At 35.7% G+C, this 21,279-nt stretch overlaps 1 protein-coding gene across 1 annotated transcript in view; it reads left to right on the plus strand.

The window, feature by feature from the left end:
* TTC27 (tetratricopeptide repeat domain 27) overlaps positions 1–21,279 on the plus strand; it is a 128,294-nt gene that overhangs the window by 22,887 nt on the left and 84,128 nt on the right. The window contains exons 6-9 of the mRNA XM_009880444.1: positions 4,208–4,372; positions 7,991–8,127; positions 9,453–9,565; positions 20,881–20,947. Of these exons, the coding sequence (XP_009878746.1) occupies positions 4,208–4,372; positions 7,991–8,127; positions 9,453–9,565; positions 20,881–20,947 (482 nt within the window). The remainder of the gene's footprint in view (positions 1–4,207; positions 4,373–7,990; positions 8,128–9,452; positions 9,566–20,880; positions 20,948–21,279) is intronic.

Below are 21,279 nucleotides of genomic sequence, written 5' to 3' on the forward strand. Positions count from 1 at the left end.
TGACGGCAATCTTAAATGCCAAAGTTTCAAATCTCCCCTCTCCTACCACACCTTAATGGAGCTTTTTTGATGTGAACCATATATTCATACCACGTAAATTATATTTAAAATATGAAGTGGGTTTTGGTCCTTGAAGAACTTCCAAATAGGTAACAAAGGTGTTAGTGGAATAATGAAATGGACCAGAGGATTTTACTGGGTCCTCTGCAGTGTAGAAACAACGAACTTCATGCTCTTACTGGATGCTAAAAGGACTGGAGTGGAAGGGTTTTGTTACAACTGATGTAAACTATGATTTTTGGGGTTTTTTTCTTTTTTATACTTTATTAGAGAATTTTGAACTAACTTCCAGAGTTATCTTGCACAGGTATGGGAATCTTAAGATTAAATTCTACGTATTCTTTAGTCTGTAACTTTAAAATTTCTAGTTCTTCGAAAGTTAGAAGTGTTGCTGATTTGATGTACGTGTTAGAAAGCAATTGACAGGTGTAATTCAAGCACATCATGATAAATTTGTTGGCATGTTAATTTATAGGCTAAGGACTGAGGATGAGGGTTGGACTTCAACAGGTGCAAAGAATGAAATCTAAGTTGCATTTTTAATTTCCAAATTGAATTATAGCAAATTGAGTTTTACTTCAAAAATGGGCATTGTCAGTGTAGTGAGTTAATCTTACAAGTTTAGCCTGTTAAATGCTTGTATTGAAAATAAAAAATCCTTAAAATGTGGATTCCAGGATATGTTGTAAGAGCTAATCTCACACCTACTTTTCATAGCCATTTTAAAAACAGAGTTGCATAGAGATGGTAACTGTTTTGTTTAGTTTGACAGTTAGGGGTAAGCTTTTTGAGGCAAAATTGTTGTTGCTTAGTTTTAATGTAGTAAGGCTTGAATATTTCTGTGTTAGGTTGTACAGTACTTCTGGAATGTATATTTTTGAAATATTTACCTAAAAATATCTATACATTTTATATGATGAAGTGGTGCTTGTATGCTTCAATTAGATAAGGAAGGTTAGGGTGATATGTTTGTAATATTTTTTTAAAAAGCTTAGAAACTGTAAATAGTCTTCTGCCCATTTCTAGGTAATTTTTTCTGTTGTTCTGTGTTCCATAGATGCCCAGTGATTTTGCAGTTCTATTGAAGCATTGCAATTCTTGTTTGACAGAGTTGTTTTATTTGGAGAAGGCAGAACACATGAAAGCACTTTTGGGTTCTGCTAAGTAGATAAAATCAGTAGCACATTTATGTGACTGTTACTTTTTCTTATAAATACCTAAAAACTTGGGACAAAACTGAAAGAGAAGTAATATAAAATTAATTAAAATTCATTGCCTAGATGATACTGGCTAGAAGTACAACAGTTTGTGCAGGATGCTGCTGCATATGCACAGATACTAAATAAGTACTAAGATGTCTGTTTTCAGTGACCTGTTTTGAGAATCCTGGATATTGTTTTCAGAGAAGGTGATGTAAAGTACACTCGAATCTTTAGTGAGTTTTTCTAGGCAGGTTTTGCTGCATGCTGCCTCTAACAGTTTATTTACTTTCTAATTAAAGCCATCTGGTATTTCAAACTAGTACCTTCATATTCCATAAAGTAAATACTTAATAAACCTTTTAAGTAGTTTTTGATTAGGGCTTGAAAAACCCACTTGCTTGTTCTGTATCAACTTCGCTAGAAAACTTTTTCCTAATTACTAGAGAAAAAGACCTTCAAATTCAGGAGAAATTCTCATTTCTATTTAAAATACATTGTTCTCAAGTGTTAGGTCAGCATCACCACCTGAATAGAAGACAGCTGCAGTGATTCTCCGCTGTTCTGAAGCAGCTGTTGTGCAAAACCTGCAGGGCTCAGTGCTGTTTCCCATCCATTTGGCCCTGTGCCAAACATGGTATGGGATGCTAGAGGGATGTCTGAAGTTTGGGACATCAGTGCTTCTGTACAGCTACATCAGTACTAGTAATGATGTGAAGCTTTCCACAAAGGTCCTTCAAGTCTCAGATGCCTAAACTTGCCAAGTTTGGGGATTAGCACTGTAAGTAAACGTTATTTAGCTAGAGAGTGGTAAGACCGCTTCTCAGTGTATCATTTTAGTTTGTTATAGCAGTATGTATGGTTTTAGCACAAGTAATTTTAAGTTCAGATCATTGAAACTTGTTAGCTATAGAAAATCAAGAAGTAATGTATGATTATAGACTAAGAGCTGGGTTTTTTTTCCCCTTGAAATTGAATTAAATTCATTCAGTTGGAAAGTTGCATTATTGTGCAGTTTCCACATGTGTATGTGCACATTCAGTATCTTGTAGACTTTGTTGCACTGACAACAGCCCTTCAGAATGTAGTGGCTCAAACTATGCTAAAGAGTCAATGCAAATCTATGTTTGCATTTGTATAAAACCTTCAGTGCATTTTTGAGTGCTTTTACTAACGCCTCATGGAAAATCCCTTTTTATTTTTCCTCATGTAATTAGGATTTTTGTCCTCTGCGAAACCATCAGAGGGCCATTGTATATGTATATAGTGTGAAACTATAGATAAAGATGGCAGATGTCCCAAATTATTTACTGATTTTTTTTTTTTCACTCTTACTACAAAAAACTAAGCTTTTGTTAGAAAGGCAGATGTTTTATGGTACTGTGGGCATTATTCTCTTGTTTAAAAAGAGAAGGTGTTTAATGATAAGTATGGACAAAAGCATTAAAACTTCAGATCTTTTCTTAATGAAGAGTATGCATTACTTAAATGTGAGGTTAACATTCAGCTAATTTTCTCAGTTTTGAAGTAAGGTGTTTGAAATAGGCTTTGTGTTAAAAGTGAGGATTAAATTGCACAGACTTTGTTTTTAAATAGTTGTATTCTCTTGAGGTTTTTTTTTTTAAGGATTAAGTTGTAACCTGCTGCATTCTCTATCCTACTGTAGTTGAAAAGCTTTGGAGTAATATTTTTAAATTGCCAATTTCCTTTCATTCAACCAAATATCTAAATTCGGACTCAGAAAAAAGTTATGTTACTAGGCAGGATCTGTCCATGCAAATTCTTATTTACTGAATTTAAAAAGCTGTGTAAAAATATGTTCAGACTTAGCAGCCTTCTATATTAATGGAAAGATTTTGAGCATTAACAAGTACTCAGGAGAAAAAAAAAAAAGCCTAAGAGTTTTAAAACAATAAAATCTCTTCCGGCTAGCGTTGACTGCCAATATCTGAATTCAAAAGTGAGAGAAAAATGTTTAAAAAATCCTTGATAATACTAGTTTTTCATATAGTAAGACATCTTACTAATCTTAATAAGCAGGTTTGAAAAATTAAGCATCCATTAAGCAACACAGCATCTATGTTAATCTTGGGTACCAGTCTTTTTAGGTACTGTGATGCTGTGAGCTTTTAAAGAACTCTATTATATAATAATTATCTGGCAAAATAAAGAAATAAAGCCCAAAGCAAAAAACCACTTCCATTTAAAAGTAATTCACATAATTTGTTTTCAGTCTAATGGTCTGCATTTTGGTGTACAAGAACTTTCTTTTGTCATTTACTATATTTTGATAGATAGAATATAAGAAACACAAATGCTTCTGTGCTGGATGAAAAAATGTCAGGTCGTCTTTCCTAAATATTTCATATTTATTTATGAAGGTATTTTCTCCTCTTCAGATGGAGAGCATGATCTTTATCTCTCAGCAAATCAGGAATTATATATTAAAAAAAACCAACAAACAAAACAAGTAAAAGAACCACACACAACCAAAAACTAACCAAACAAAAACCAACCAAACAAAAAACCCCTAGGGAGTCCTAAGTCCCCATTCAGTGCTCAATCTGCTGGTGAATCCTTCTCATTTGAAGCCTGCAAATTAAGAGGGGGGAATATTACCTCATTATTCTGTATTCTGAGCAGGTCCAAGACAATTAGAGTTGTTTATCTCCTGCTAAAGTAATATATCCCAATTCAGCTTTGCTGTAAAATATAAGGGAAGATCAAACTTTGTTTGTTCTAATAGTAATCCTTAGATATAAAACTTGAAAAATGCTTTAGATGTTTTTTATACACTGCCAGTAGATTTTTTAAATGTGTAGAGGTGTAAAGAACAACAGGCCTGCTTTAGGCATAACAGTCTTTTTCTCCTGGTATTTTAAATGTATTTTAAAAATGTCATTCTCCTGGACTGCATCCTGATAGCTTTTCTTTTTCTTGATTTGCAGTGACAGAAGCAGAAACTTTGTTCACAGATGGTGAAAGCTGGCACTTAGCAGTTCAGTTCCATCTTGAGTGTGCTTATACATTTTTGTATTACTACGAGTATAAAAAAGCTAAACAATGTTTCAATACAGCTAAAGACATAACAAAACTGCAGATTAATCTTACAGGTAAGTTTTGCTTGTACAGCCTATGAGGATGGTTGGTTGGACCAAACTAACCGGCAATTTGTTGGGGTTTTTTTACATATGCAAGTAAAAAAGAACTGTATTTTGAAAAATCTTGACTTTTAGCAGGTAAAACTTATTTGTCTTCTAAGAATTAGCATTACTTGGAAAAGGGAAGAGAAATATGCCATGTAGTTACAATGTAATCCCTAATGTGGGTGTCTGAGCAGCTGTGGCATTACGATCCTTCTCATGTTTCGTATCAAATTCTAGGTCTAGTTGTCTGTTACGGGACTCCTGAAACTAGTTGGTGTCATGATGAATAATCTTTTTGTTTGTTTGGAGACACTTATAAAGAAGTCTGCATGATAATTTCATGGAGTCTTTCACCTTTTATGCCACTAGCCTAGATCTACACCACGTAAATAGCACTTAAAAGTAACTTCCAGGACTGTTGTTATCACAGGGAATAAGTAGAAAAGTCAAATTTCTGATGAACAGTAATATCAAGGATTCAATCACTATGGAGACTTTATATTTATCCTTTTAGAACCTACTATTTTTGGTCAGGCAGATGAAATTGCTGTACTTGCAACTTCATTTAAAGGTACATGTATAGGTATGGGACTATTTGGTCTAGCTGGTCCTGCTAGGTAATCAAAATGACATGAAATGCACACCTTTTCCATGTAAGAACTTTCAATTGTGCCTGAGTAGAAATGCAAAAACGTTTATACATTTTTTTTTTTCTTTAAACTTATTAATGGAAAGCACTAAGGAACTGAAATTTACAGCCTCCTTGCCTATTACACCACTGTATGTCACAAGGCTAGCTGTTTCTTTATACTTAGATTGGAGCTGCAGCTACCCCTGCTTATATCCTGAGTCAGTTTAATATGTTAATTAAAAAAAAAAAAAACAAAACACAACACATACACAAAAACAATCAACTAAGAACAAGTAAAATCAATATGGCAAGTGGCTATTCCTTGATATTCCTCAACTTAGAGCTACACATGTTGGATTTTTTTCCCCCTTTAAAGGTGATCTCTAGATTTTGGATTAATAATTTCCTTAAATCTAACATAGGAAAAAACCCTCTTGTTTGGAGGGGAAAAGAAAAAAAGTTTGGATGCATTGGAATCCCTTGTATTTTTGATTACTTTACCAAGAGGTTATGCTAGTCCCAGAGAGAGATTGTGGTGATTTCTTGGAAAAAATATTGTGAAACTCCAAAAAGTTCTGTGGTTTATCTCCATAAATCTGTTAGAAAAGTTATGAAGGATGTCTAACCTGAAGTTAAATGAACTGAACTGAACATGTGGGAATTGTTGGCATTCTAGACAAATTCATTTGACATGCATGTTTTGGCTAAATGAAAGGAATGTTACATCACCAAAAAAGACTTCACTTTAATGTAAAAATTCAACCTCTAGTAAAGACATTTTTAAGGCTTTTGGAAAGAATTTCCTTTTTAGGAAAGGATTTTAAGAGTCTTTTATTCTTTAGTGTTTGTAATCTTTAGTAGTTGGACATTTTATTATGGCATGGAAATGTATGCTGTTCTTAAAGAGAGAATTTAGAACCAACATTCTCTAAAGTTATTTTAGAAATGTGTGAATAAGTCATGCTTGGTTTGGATTGTATACTTTAAGTCCCATTAATCCAGGTCTGTGCTGTATTCATCATTTATTCAAAAGCATCCTTATGTTCCTCACTACGAGTCACAACCATCAATAACTCCAGAAAACAATTTCCAATAAAAGAAAAGATTGTGGTCCTTTGTGCATATAAATTTACTAAAATGAAGGGTGGTAATCAAAAAATAAATTGAAGATCAACAGATCTGGAGGATTAATAATGCTGAACTCTGAGATCTGCATATTGTCTGCTTATTGTTTTCATGCCCAGTAGTGCATCCCTGGGAACTTTTAATAAGGAACAGAAAGTAAAGTCTCTGTGTCGACTCCCTCTCCTTTGTGAGGATATATGGTAGTATAAAGCAAGCAAACTTTTCCCCCAGCTTCAACATGTGACATGTATTTTCCAAATAAAAATAATTATGTTTTGTCCCTGTAATAGCAAGGAATTCTTCCCTTAAAAAATGGGGTGGGAGGGTGTGCATCTCAGAGCATAAACAATTACAGTTTCTGGGTGTTAGCAAGTAAATGTATTGGTAACCAGCATAACTTTGCGAGTGTTTTATTCAGCTGTTTAAGCAGTAAGACATAATAGGAATTGAATTACAGCATAATGATTTTCAAGCATTAATAAAATTGAGAATTGAGTGCTACCACATAAAATTAGTATGAATCATTACCCAGTATTTCTCTGTGTGTGTCTCTGCAGTGTGCCTTGCGCTTTTAAGGTGATATTTTTAGAACCTTTTTCATTTCTTCATGAACTCCTAACACAGAGCTTTCCCATTAAAAGGGGTAATTGGCAGAAAAAGAGAAATCAGTTTAATTTCTGGCTTCCCTACTGCTCTCTTTCCACCTCCAGGAAGAAAAAGGGGTGACTGCTATTTCACTGCCCGTGCCAGGTAATTCTTACTGATGATGGCCTCACCCTCAGGCCTTTGTCACATGAGCAGTCAATCATCTTTACCTCAAAGATTTTATGTCCTGCAAGATTTTCAAAATGATGATGAAATTGAGAACTTTACTTGGTCTTAATTGGTCCTGCAAAAGTAACAGTGGATCAACATTCAGTCCTCTGTTTCTGTTATTTGACTTTCACAGTTCACATTACATGAGCATTGTATCATCATAATAATAGGCAAGCAAGCCTCCAAATTTTATAGAGTGATTTTTAGTCCCATTTTGTTTCTGGTTAGGATTCTGTTATTTTAAGTTGCTGTCCTGAAATTGTTCTATGATTTCTTTGATTGCAGCTTGCAAACAGGTTGCTAACAGAGGAAGAACAGACATGGTTTTCTTTTCAGTTTGGTATAAATGTCGATTGCCACCCTAAAAACTTGTAAAAGTTGTCAGAGGGTCCAGTAAAGAACTGAAGAAACACCACTGAGAGGAATTCCACGTTGTGCATTCTGAAAATCGATTAATGCAGTAGACAGCCTTCATTGGTTTGCGATTTCACTCTCATCTATGCTACTTTTACAGTATCTTATATGCTGTATTATGGTAACATCATGTCTGTGATCCTTCTTCATAGACCTGAGTCTTCAAATGAAGATTTGAAATATTTAAAATTAGGGCCTTCTAAGATATTATGGGATTTACCTAAATGTCTCCGTCTTGTCATTAGCTTTTAGCAGGCGAATCGAACAATTGTTTGTGGTTTGTTGCTAGGGAATAAGTAAGGAACTGATGAAACTTGATGCCAGTGCGGTTTCAAGAGACAATATGGTGGGTTTGGGGGAATTTATCTAAAAGTGGCTTTGCAAGACTTACCTAGCTGTGTTTGTATATTTGTAATATGTTTTTCTTTGTATGTCATAGCTAGCAGTGAGAGCACATGTGCTTCACTGCTAAATTTCTTAGGTTAATTCTGAATGTGTTTCTCTCTTTATTTTGCTTTTTTGTGAGCATCTTTATAGTATATGATGGGATTACTGGTTTTTAGTGTTCATTAATATAAACTTATATTAATTTGCTGTAGGTGCTTTGGGGAAGAGAACACGATTTCAGGAAAAATATGTTGCACAGCTTATTTTGGATGTCCAAAGAACAGATGAATTCCTCCTTCCTCACAGTGAACTAAGTCCAGCTCCAACACCTCTAGAAAGTTTGACAATGGTATGTATTTGAGAAGAATTGCTTTAATTTCTTAAAATGAATATCTTCTGAAGTTTTTCTTGGGTGTCTGCAAGGGAAAAGTGTATACTGGCTAGGAGAAACTTACTTATGATTTCTGAAAGTTTTTGGAAAAGATGTGGGGTAGGTGCCCAATATTAAAGGACAGGGGGTAAAACAACATATGACTGCAAGATGGGTGTGGCAAATATGATCTTCTATGGTTTATGTATTAATTTCTAATGACTAAGAATGATGGAATTAGGAAAACAGGTAAGAGACAGATTTTCAAAATAGCCTGCAAGGCATCACAGAAATGCACAGGTTCGTAAGGACCGACAGACATGTTTAGTAACAGTGTAACGGTAGGAAATTGGTCTAGATATTCCTACTGCCATGAATTATGTGACTTGGCCCTACTGTTTTGTTGTTTCCAAACAAATGCTAATTCTATGAACATTGTAATTTATACTTTTCAGCCACAGATTATATTACTTTCTTCTCCAAGTTAAAATGACAGACAGTGAACTTCAGGTAGCATACTTGTTTGTAAAAGTTAGACTGAATACTCCTTAAACAATTTGTTCCAGAGGAAATTTGATGGAAAGTCACAAGTACTTGTGCAAGAGCAAACCTTTTTGGCATACCCCTTCTTGCCTTTACCAGGACAAAGTATTTGGAGGTGCTGGCTCAGTAGGGCTTTTTGAATCTGTGTTTGTTTAATTTGCAAAACTGCTTTAAAAAAAAAAAAAAAGAGGAGGACCACTTCCCTGTGTAAGGAATTTAACTGTACTGGCAGAAGGCAGGCTTTACTTAGTTGCACTTTGCTGATACTTAAAAAGAAATCCATACATTCCTAGAGGTCCATTGTTTCTAGCCTGAAAACCTGCATGTTAAGAAAGAATTTAATGTTAATTTGCTTCAGCTTGTATATACATATATATATATATGTATATACATATATATATATAAAAACAGAAGAGGAAATTGTGGATAATGCTATGAGCAACAGTTTGGAAAGGAAAGTCCCCTTCAGCCCTTATTTAAGTAGAAAATCAATATTCAGTTAACCTTATAGTTGCTCTGAATGCTGTTCCTCCTGCATAACAACCAGTATATTTGTAGCACAAGTGGTCTGGATGATACTTCCTTCTGCTGGCTTAGTCAGTTAGTTATTCTATCATAATCATGGTAAATTATTTTCCATTGTGCCATTTTCTGATGTTAGTATTGTTCTTTTTCAAATAAGTCTATATTTTTTCGTATTTTAAAGTCATAATTTTTTCTGCAACTGTTTCTATTTTAAAATATTTTTTCTCCTTGAACAGAATTATGATTTAAATGATGATACAGTGCTTAATGAGATAAAATTAGCAGATGCTGACCAGCACCAGGTACCTGATTTGTGTGCAGAAGAGCTTGCTGTAATCCTTGGAATATGGTAAGTTAGTTCATAGTTACTTAAAAAAAATACTGCATGAATCATTGTGATAATGAAATAATGAACTGGTGAGTTGATGGGACTTTTTTCCTTCCTTATCATATAGTCTGGCTGAAATGCTGAAAGATTTGCATTATATGTGGATGGCATTTTCAGTTATCTCAAAGTGAGCATTAATATCCAGTTCAGAACTTCAGCAATGTTTCATTATTAGCTATATTGTTTGTTTATCCTGGAAAAGCTTCCTGTTCTTTGCCTTAGATTAATCATGTTTCAAATGTCAGGTGGCATTAGCTACCATATGGTGATTAGGCTTTTGTAAATTTTGAAAACATATTTCAAAGTCTGCAATGGTGAGCTTCCTGTTAGGATCAACCACGGCTTTCAAGCAAAATGCTGCCCTGCTATTCCGTGCGGTGGGAATACTTGTATAAATTCAGAGCATCCATTGCTAGTTACAGGGTATAGTACGTAGTCCTCATGGTTTAGTACCTAAGTTTTTTTCTTTTCCTGGCTTTCAGAAATTATATGCTACACGGGTTTTAGAAATGGCACAGAAGAGCAAAAAGCAGCTTGAGATCTGAGGATCATAAGCTGGCTGCTAATGAATATCTTCATTTTCTAATAAATACTTTTTTTTTCTACAATGGAGTGGTCATTTAGCCAATGGCAGCTATCACACAATTTTTCACGTGTGATTTGTTTCAAAAGTATTAGTATGTCAAAGTAAAAACAGTGACTTTCATACCATACATCATTCATACCACTCAAAGCACTTTTCTGATCTGAGAGTTGCAAAATGATGGAATCTGCAGTATTGCTGAAATATCTTGCCCAAGAATAATATATGGAGTTTAGGCCTGGATTGCTGGGTGTACCTGTGGTGTGTCTACCAGTTATTGGCATACAAATTTGCAAGGAAGCGTATATATGTTAAAGTATTTAGCATTGGCTTTTAAGCAAAACATACTTCTCAAACTTTAGCTATAGCAAATTCCTTGTTTTTCTTTCATGCTTGAGGACTGCAGTTCTGTAGAGTAGATACCTGGCTTTAGAATTCCTTTAAGTTTCCAAAGGAGTTCTAACTAGACCTTGTGTTAGGCCTAGCACCACTCTCATGGTATCTGTTGTTGACTGCCATTGTCAGCAGTGGATGTTTTTTCTAATGCAAATTAACTTTTAGAGACTGACCTGGTTTGTTGAAGAAAGGCAGCCTGCAGGTAAAGAAAAAGAGTAAAAGTGAGCAAATTTTTTCCTATACACTTCACTGTGCTTGGTAGTACTTGTTTTACAGCAAATGTAACAGAAATGCCCCTTAATTCAGCTGAGATTTTTGTAGCTAAATGATGTTAATTCAAAATCAGCAGGATGCAGAAATGTTTGTGGATAGCAGAACAAACTGAAAATTGTTACACCTTTTGGAAAACACTTTGTGACAATTACATGGGATTCTATGGAATTACCTGAATACACGTAATGTTTCCTGCTGTGAAATAAGTTTCATTTCAAGTAGGTTACAATGATCAACTGGCTAAACGAAGTGCTATTATGGTATCGGTACAAACACTTTCTTCTCCTCCTACCCAATAACATTTTAAGAGGATATAAACTATTTTTTGAAGTGTTGAAATATCTCATACCAGCTGTCCTTACAAAAATCCAAGCAACATCTCATGCGGTATGCTTAAACCAGCTTGTAAATAACATGCTTGAGCCTGAATCAATTAGATTTTTTTTTCAAACCTGTTACACTGATGTAAGGAAAGAACAACTTATTTATCAGGAAACCATTTATATAAAAAAATAGCAATGTAAACTGTATCCAGCGAGTTCTCTGCAGCATCTGTAATTTGAGGCAGTTTACTTTAAAGTGTCTGGTTATTCTATTTCTTCTCTGCAAATTCCTTTTCTTCAAAATACTGAACAGTCTATGGAACTAAATCTAAAAGAAAACATTTGACTCTTATGATAATGAAGCTGTAGCTAAAACAAAGCGTAGAGGAGGGGAAAAACACTCCAATCTGCCTTGCTTACACAAAGGTTTCCTATTCCATCGTATCCAGATTTTGTAGTACCTGTATAAGAAGAAAGTGTCTAGAGCTGTTTCCAGATCATCCCACTGCAGGAGTTTTGCAAACTAAAGTAAATATTAAAAGAAACTCCTAGGACTGCAGAAGCTAGGACTTTTTTTTTTTTTCATATTTTATATGAAAATAACTAGTCATGACGGTATAAAATTTATTTTATAGTCAAGCCCTAAGACTGGCCAAAACTTCGTATAGAGCCTCGACCCGATCTTTCAGAGGCTGATGGAAAAAGATATTAAAGTTCCAATTTAAAAATAAAATATATATATATATATATATATATATATATATAAAAAGAATGGGCCAATGTATTATTTTAAATAACGTGTTAATATAGCATAGATGCCAAAGTGCTGTGAAAGTGAGAGGGGAGTGTATTCCCTTGTCATTTAGAAATAGCCCGAATTAGATCACTGTTAGAATAGACAACACTAGCTGTGTGTCAGCAGTTTGGGAAGAAAATCCCTTCTCATCACTTGATTCACTATTTTTTAATAGGGGAAAACTTCTAGAAATTAGACATGGCTGTAGAAAATTCTAAGAAAGAGAAGAGAAATGTCCAGTGGCTGGTTATTTCTTAATCCTTTGCTGTCTCTCAAGGATCAAATCAGGTCAAAATAGTGTGTTATACCGGAGGTACCTCAGCTCAGTCAAAGACTATGCACCAGTCTTCAGCTGGTAAGGAAAGCATCAGGAAGCCTAACTTTTATTATACAGGAATACATTTGATAATAATATATTATGCAGTTCGCACAATGAGCTGTAGGTGCGTATTTGAAACAGCTGCATAAGCGCTAAATAGCATTAGAACGAAAGGATTTTTAACAGAATTACCAAACATGAGCATTTGAATTAATTGAGTAATTAGAAAAAAAATCCCAATATACGTGTTGGCATTGGAAATGGGAAACTTGGGTAGGTGAAACAGGGAAACATTTAGCTACTTGAAATTTAAGAATCTAATCTTAGCTGACTGTTGGTTCTCTAATCAATGGAGAAAGCAGCACCTGCAGAGTGTGATTCCTTTCACTTCAGGCACTTATTTTACAATGGATTGGAATCGCTCCCTACTTTTATCTGTATTTTTGCATGGACTCTGAAGGAATCATAGACAGCTAGCTAGATTAAATGCCTAAATTTTACACCATTAAAGCTAGGTAAGATGGATCACATGCTTACTAAGATTTTATTTATACATACGTGTGTGTGTGTGTGTGTGTGTATATATATATATATGATTGCAGTCGTCTTTGCGCTTTATAGTAAGGTCAGGCTATATAGCTTGTATCAGAAGTACAAGGCAATGGCAGGTAAACAACTGTTTTCATCTGTTTTTATAAGAGAGAGCATTCTCTTTTCCAAGCCATTGAGATGGAAAAGGTTATGTTAAACTGGCTGTGGAAGGCCAGAGCTTACACGTGTTGTCCTATGAAAGTAGCGTTAAAAGTGATGAAGGTTTTTCTGTTAAATACTTTTTGGCACTCCAGCCCATCTTTACAAACATATCGTGTAAGTGTAAATTATTATTATTTCTTTGAAACAAACCAATTACAGGTGCCAGACAGTTTAGTGATCTCACCATGGTCTGTTTATGGCTGTTTAAAATCATTGCTGCAAAATATATTGCTGTGCACCAGTACATACAGCTGTGTGAAGAGATTTCACTGGGGAAATGAACTTCCTGTCTAGCTATTCATAATGCTTGCATAAAAAACGTTATTTACTTGAAATACCTTTGCCAATCTTTGAAAACGCTTGTAAAGTGATCGATTTGTGGGGTTTGGCTCTTTTTCATTCACAAAATTAACACAGCTGCTGTAACTGCATAGAAATACAGCAAATAGCCATAAAAATACATATTTGGAAAGTCTGACCTATCTATTCTTCATCATCTATCTCACGCCAGTTAACTGTAGTTTTAAGCAGTTACCTGAGGAACTTGATTTTGCATTGTGTGCACTTGCTGAGAGGTAACATGCCAAGAAACGTAAGCAAACAAAAACTCAGCAGTTGTTTTCATCCATCTAACTTTGTCTTCAAGAGTGACTGTGAGAAGATACCTAAGGGTGAATAATAACAGGGCAAGCATGTCTTGCTCCCTTGCCCAGCCTCTAAATGGTGATTTTGTGAGCCCAATTTGGCTTGTTTGCATGGCAGCCCTCAATGGATCTCTCAAATATTTGTTGTCTTCCCTTGAGCCCATGTAAATTTCTTGCATCAGTAGCATCCTTTGGCAAAGGTGTCTGCTGTTCAAAAAGACCTCCTCCAGGTAGTTCTGGTTCCCAGTAGCTATATTTAGTGACTTAACAGTCTTATTTCTAACAGTTTTGAAAACTTCTGCAATGCCCCTCTTTGGTTAGTCCTAGCCCAATCAGACATTCCTTCTGTAGAAGTTGTTACATGTTTATAAGGCATAAAACATCATTATTCATCATCATAAAACAACAACCATTTTAGTTGTCTGTTTCTGAAATTTTTCCAATACTGAATTGCTGCTTTTGAAATGAAAGGTCCAAAACAGAACACACTATTCATGGGTGGACAAACAAAGGCTTTATGTCATGTTTTAGGTAGGCTTTTTGTTATTGATTTGTATACTTCATGTAGTATGCTCTAGTACGTTATTCTCTATTACATTCCTAATTAATTACTTGCATTTTCATTTACCTTTTTAACAGCTGCCTAGTACTCAGCTAATGTTTTCATGCAGCTGCAGTGCTAAGGAGTGGCTCCTGAATAGAAGTGGTCAGATTGGAGCCCATCGTTTTTTGTTCATTACTTGACATTTTTATTACCCTTTTGCTCTATCCTGTAAGGTGTTTCTGCAGCCCCTTATTGCCTATTCACGTCCTTACTTCAAAGAAAGTCATCTCATTTGCAAGCTTTCACTATGCATTCTCCTGTGTCCAGTTTATTTATTAATATTATAGCACATGGATCACAGCACAAAACCTGTGAAGGATTACAGTGGTGACCTTCTCTATTGGGATGGCATTTTGTCTCATACCATTTCCTATCTTTTAATCAGTTACTGACCTTTGCCAAGACATTCCCTCTTATCTCATGTGAATGCTCAGTTTCTTTGAAGTCCTTCTTGGTGAGGGACTTCTAAAAAAAAAAAAAAAAATCTTAGAGATCCAAGTTGATTTCATCAGTCAGCTTATGTATGTCCTTATGCTGGTTAAACCTTCCAAAAGCCCCCAACAGGTTTGTAATGCAGGTTTGTTTTCTTTTTACAGAAGCCTGTCTAACTCTCCCCACACACAGTGTATTTGTCCAGGTATCTCTAGTCCTTCTATTCATTATATAGTCTCTCCTTACTTCCTGCAACAGATTATATGTTTACAACCCAGTAGTTACACTGATCCCCTGACACCAGTTTTGAAGGCTGATGTCATTTTTGTTGCTCTCATCTTCAGGCACTGAGGTAGTTTTAAATGAGGACTTAACTATTTCATCCCAAAACTCATTTTAACCTTTTTTTTCTGAATACTGTTTGGTCCTGTTATCTTCTTAGCATCCAGCCTCCTAGCGTGTAACCTCTTTTGCAGCTTTTAATTTGAGAAAGATTCTTCTCTCCTGTAATTCTCTCCCTTACCCAAAAAGGCTCTCTGGTGGGAATTTTACTGTGTTCTTCTACAATAAATGCTAATGCAATGAATTCATGTAGCTTCTTTGCAATGGTGTTTATACCAGGGCTGTCATTTTGGTCCTGTGGACTCTCACAATTTTTGGTCCTGCTGTATTGGAAGAAGGATTTAGCACTGATTGTGACTGTCTTAGTTGCTCCTTAAACATTTTTTGGATTCCGTAATTATATTTTTAGATCTTTTGTTATTATTATTTAATATTCCAGAGTTTTTGGCCATTTCTGTATTCTGCATTTTAATACAACTTCAGCTATTTGAAGAACAGTTTTATTTTTAATAGATTTTGACAATGTTCTTTAACATTTGTCAACTTTCTAAAACAGTTCTTGGAACAGATATATTTAGTCATAATCCAAAAAGTTAGTTAGTTAAACTAGATACCTTATCCATTTGGCTGCCAAAGTGGTTCGGATTAATCAGATTAGAGAATTGGTTGTAAGCTGTAAGGAATGAGCTTTTGCTGATTTACTAGAAAATACTTTTTTTCTGCTGCAGAGTAGAACTTGCTCTAAGTTCTACTTGTTTTACTTGTACTTGTCTAAAGAATGTCTATATCTCTTTTGTTTTCTTTCCCTCTTGCATTTCATTCAACTCCCTAAGACAGGATTCAAGAGCGGACAGAAAATACCTCGCAAAGCTGAATGATGTGGTGATTAGTGATTTCTCTCCATATTGTTATGAAAAGATGCCTGATCATAGATGCTATAGCAACAGATCCTAAATTACACTCCGATTTCAACTCCTGAAATTCTGTGGGGTGAACTGCTTGAACTGTCCTTGGAATCAGAACAAATACATGGCACAGAAGTGAAATGTTCTTAAAGTACTCTGGCAAGAGCTAACGCAGTTATTAAAAATGCTTAAAACCAAGCTACAATTCTACTCTAGATTCAGATTTAAAATATAGCTTTGTTTGGTTTGATTCAGTATGGAAAGTCATTAAAACAATTTCATTTTTCTCTTATCTTTCAAGGTTTGCATTACTGTACTTATGTATCTTAAAGCATTGTACATAGATGTGGCAGAAGTGGAAATTAGAGATCTATTTTAGCACTGCTTTGATGTGGAAGAACTGCATCTACATGCATCTGTATGCTTCAAACAACTGTGACAAAAATCTGTCTAGAATAAGGAGAGGATTAATACTGTCTGCTTGAGTCAATATATCTTTACATATATACATACATACATTTAAAAAAATTCACTGCACACACTGACGATTATGTTTACTTCAGTGGGGTTTTGTAGTCGGATGTCATCATCTTCACCCCCCAGAAACTTTGGGGAAAGTTTGATAAGAAAGCATCAAGAAAAGCACTATTAAAGAGTAGATCTCCTAAGTTACAAAAGAAGAGGGGAAAGGAATCTTGTCTCCTAATAGAAGTACAAAATTGACTCTTAGAAGGGGATGTAATTATCCTTTTGCTCTGTCTCTCAGCCTACCTGTATTTGGCTGCAGTCTTTTGAATAAATGCCATTTGCATTGGCAGAGTAGAATTTGTTTCAAACTCATCCCTTTATTTCCTGAATGCTTCATCTGTACTCAGGCGGCTCTAGTTTGATGAATATTGGTGGTTCCTAAAGAATGGGCATTTTAGAAATGCTGAAGCAGTGCTCTCCAGAAAGAACTTTCCCTTCTTGTGATGGCGTTTTTTTGGTTGGGGTTTTTCCCTCCCCCCTCTTCCCTCATAGAATAGAGGTGAAATGTGGAAGAGACTTGTGTCATCGTGAAGGAGACTTGGCAGTCTGCTACACAAATAATTCTATTTCTTTTTGTGGGGTGCAAAAATAAAGAGATAAGAGTGCTACAATGGCACCAATTTTTTTTTCCTATCTTGAGTGCTTTGCTGCTTACTCTTAGAATTCTTTTATTATGTCTTAATACTTTATTGTGTCTTTTCTTTAAAGGAAAATAACAGATCTTAAAGCTCCCTTCCAACCTAGACGATTCTATGATTCTATAAAACACATCAGGCACTTTGGCCTTTTTTCACAACTGACAGATAAGTAAGTGGTGGGGGAGATAATTTAAAAGTAAAAAGCAATATAGTATAAAAAAGTTTCAAAATTAATTATTGCTACTCATTGGTAGAATTTACCAAAAGAAAATCAGTATATTTTACCTTTTCTATCTTTACCATTTTAGACTAGAAGCACTAGAAGGCAGGGGAATGTTCTCTATTGAAAAGCAGATTCTTACTTCATTTGGGATATTGTGTCACTCTGTAAATAAATGGCTATTTACTGTATTTCTCAAACTGTTTTCTTTGTGTGGTCTCCTTTCAACTCTCAAGGCTTGTGTATAATCTCATTAAGTATACTGAGGTATGAAGACAGTGTAAACTCATTAGACAGCCACATCTTTTGTTGTTCCTCAGAGCCTACAGTATGTCCTGGACAGAGCATAAATATTACATTTGTTATTCTTCAGGAAGAAAAATTAAACTAGATTAAATTTTTTTTCTAAGATTAAAGGGAAAAAAAATCTTAGCAAAAAAAAAAGTAAAACTAGTCTTTCTGTATTCTACATGAGGTAGTTGGAATAGGATGGCAAGAGAGATCAGTGTTGTGATACCTGGTAACATGCATAACGTAGAGAGAAATTTTTAAGTACAGCATAAAAAAAGCTTATTTCCAGATTTCAGTAAGAAATAGGCTCCATTCTTCCTTTTGATAACAGAACATAAGGCTGAAGAATATGAACTGTAAGTATCATTAAATAAAAATTTAATGACATTGTTGAGGTTGGAAGGAGGCCTCTAGAGACCATCTAGTCCAATTTCCCTGCTTGAAACAGTCAACTAGAGCAGGTTGTTCATGGCCATGTCCAACTGGGCCTTGAATATCTCCAAGGATGGAGACAACACAACCTCTCCGGGGAACCCCTTCCTGTGCTTTACCACCCTCACATTAATGAAGGTTTTGCTTACTTTTTTTAATGGAATTTTCTGGATTTCAGTTTGTGCCCATTGTTTCTTGTCCTTTCATTGGGCACCACTGAGAAGAGTCTGGTTCTGTCTTGTTTACTCCCTGCCATCAGGTATTTATTCACATTGATAAGATCCCCCTCAGCCTTTTCTTCTCCACATTAAACCATCCCAGCTTTCTCACCCTCTCCTTGTATGTCAGATGCTCCACTATTTTAACCATCTCTGTGGCCCGTTCCTGGGTTTCCTCCAGTGTGTCCGCATCTCTCTTGAACTGAGGAGCTCGGAGCTGGTGGTGGCACTCCAGGGAAAGATCACCTCCCTCAGCCTGCTGGCAGCGCTCTTCCTAATGCGGCCCAGGAAGCTTTGGATGACTTGCCGCAAGGGCACATTGCTGGCTCATATTTGACTTGGTTTTCACCATCACCTTTTCTGCCAAGGTCATTAGCAGGTGGTCTACCCCCAGCCTGTACTGGTGCATGGGTCTATTCCTTCCTAAGTACAGGGTTTTGCATCATGTCGCATCATCAAGGTCATTAATGAAGATGTTAAACACTATGTGATACCTGGGATACACCACTAGTCTCTGGCCTCCAGATGGACTTCATGCTGCTAGTCATAATCCTTTGAGACTGGCAGTTCATCTAGTTTTCAGTCCACCATACTCTGCATTTATCTAGTCCGTATTTCGTCAGTTTGTCTATGAAGATGTTATGGAAATAACATCTAATAAAGCGCAAGTGGCTTTCCAAAGTGAAGGTAAAGTCCTCAATCTAGTCATCTCATCATGGAAGGCTGTCTATCTGGTTAATCAAGCAGGATTTCTTCTACCTAAATGTATGCAGACTACTTGCTCACCTTCTTGTCCTTCATATCACAGATTGGTAGAGGTTGGAAGGGACTGCTGGATATCATCTTGTCCAACCCCCTACTCAGGCAAGGTCAGGACTTAGCAGTTCCCTTTGCAGAACTGTATGAAGTTCCTGTCAGCCTGTTTCTCCAGCTGGTCAAGATCTCTTTGGATAGCAGTGCAACCTGCTGGTATATCAGCTGCTCCTCCCAGTTTTGTGCCATCAGCAAACTGCCCCATCACCCAGATTCTTAACAAAGATGTCAAACAGTATTGAACTCTGTATTGATCCCTGGGCTTCACCACTAGTTATTTGCTTCCAACTGGACTTTGTACTGTGGATCACAACCTTCTGTTTTCAGTCCACCGCACTGTCTGCTCATTGGCTTCTTCATGAGGATCTTAACAGGAGACAGTGCTGAAAGCCTTACTGAATTCCAGGTATACAATGTCCACTGATGTCTGCAAATCTACCAAGCCAGTCATTTCATCACAGGTTATCAAGTTGGTCAAGCATGAATCTGTACTGACCACTCCCTCCATGTGTTAGGAAATGGCTTCAGGGATGATTTGTTTTATATCCTTTCCAAGGAATGAGGTGAGGCTAACCTGGATGCTCCTTTTTGCTTTTGCTGAAGATAGGGCTGACATTTGCTTTCTTTCGGTCTTCAGGAACTTCTCTTGATTGCCATGACCTTTGAAAGACAATTGAGATTTCAACAGGCAGCCTCTATTCTATTCTTGTGGCTAGTAACAAGCTTTTAACCATAATATTGACTGTTATTTCTGCAACGGTAATTGTATCATGTGTACAAAGAAGAATTAACAAAATAGCAAGAAAAAAGTTAGACTGGGGGCAAAGTCTCCTCTTCACAGTAAGGTATGTAAAGTAGGGACCATAACTTCAATCTGTGATCTATCATCACAATTAATATACTATCTTTACAAATTTAACCTATAACGTGAAGCCTGCTGCAAAGTTTAAGGAATTGTGTGGTGAATTTAAGCTTATGTATAGCCATTATATAGGTTTAGTGATGATCCCTACTCTGTGGTATGACTTAGGATATATTTTCACTCGGTATCTTTTGTTTTCACAGGGAGCTTGAATTGTAGCTTTTTGTGCCACTTGGAAGTATCTCTTGTAGTATATTGGTAAATGTTGGTGGGCTGTTGTCTAAGTAGAACATCCACCCATGTAGAGTTGTAAGCCCAGTTTATCATCTCTGTAAACACGTCCAATTGTGAATAAAATAATTTTCTTATCTCTGTGTATTCTTCTGGTTTGCCCTCTTTGTGTACCACAAGCTAGTGGTAATGCCGGTGAGAGAGAGATGCACCCCTGTGGTCATGTTCCTTGAGTGACTAGCAAGAGGGTATGTGTTCAACATTACCCTTCAGCACTTTTTGAGCATTTGTGGTTTTTTGCTTTGCAGAATCTGTGTTCAGTTAGTCATAGAATTTTAACTCAAAACAGACCTCTGTAAAAAGAGGGAATGGATTTAAAGCTGTTTAGGATTTGTAAAATTATTATTCCCATGAGCTTAAACTGAGCAAGACGTTTCAATTTAGAATGGTCTTGGAAAGGCACTACTAAAATATCTTGGTCCCCCAAATGATTCTATTTTTCTGTGACTGCTCCTAGGCCTAAGGCCTTCTGCACATACCGTACTCCTGTTTGTCATTGTAACGCTTTTTCAGAATGTCCTTTAGATTCCTGCAAGTTTGAAAAACGTGCTCTGCATAGTGATATTCTAAAGATTAAATCGGCATTGGGTTTTTTTGCTTTTTTTCTTTACAGTATAGACTTCCAAAAGAACAATCCAATACACAAATTAACAGAAGAGGAACTTCTGGCTTTTACTTCAGTAAGTAACTTATCTGGACTTCTTAGTGAATATGTTTTCACTTAATATTTAAGTTAAGTACCAAGCAGTAACCTGTCAATCATATTAATCATTGAACTGTTTGTAAACCAAATTTGGTCTAGTACTCAGTCTTTTAATTAACTTTTTCTTATTACAAGAAATTAAAGTGATGCTGAAGTTCAACCCAGTTTTAAGCCAACCTCATACAGCATAAGCTTGACATCTAAAAATTTAATCTCACTTGAAACATGCACAAAACATTTTTTGTTTTATTTTTTATGAATAAAATGTAATATTAAAATATGCATTTTTAGAGCAAACTCTTCCTGTAG

The sequence above is a fragment of the Charadrius vociferus genome, unplaced genomic scaffold (genome assembly GCF_000708025.1).
Source record: "Charadrius vociferus isolate BGI_N301 unplaced genomic scaffold, ASM70802v2 scaffold62, whole genome shotgun sequence".
NCBI classification, from domain to species: Eukaryota; Metazoa; Chordata; class Aves; order Charadriiformes; family Charadriidae; genus Charadrius; species Charadrius vociferus.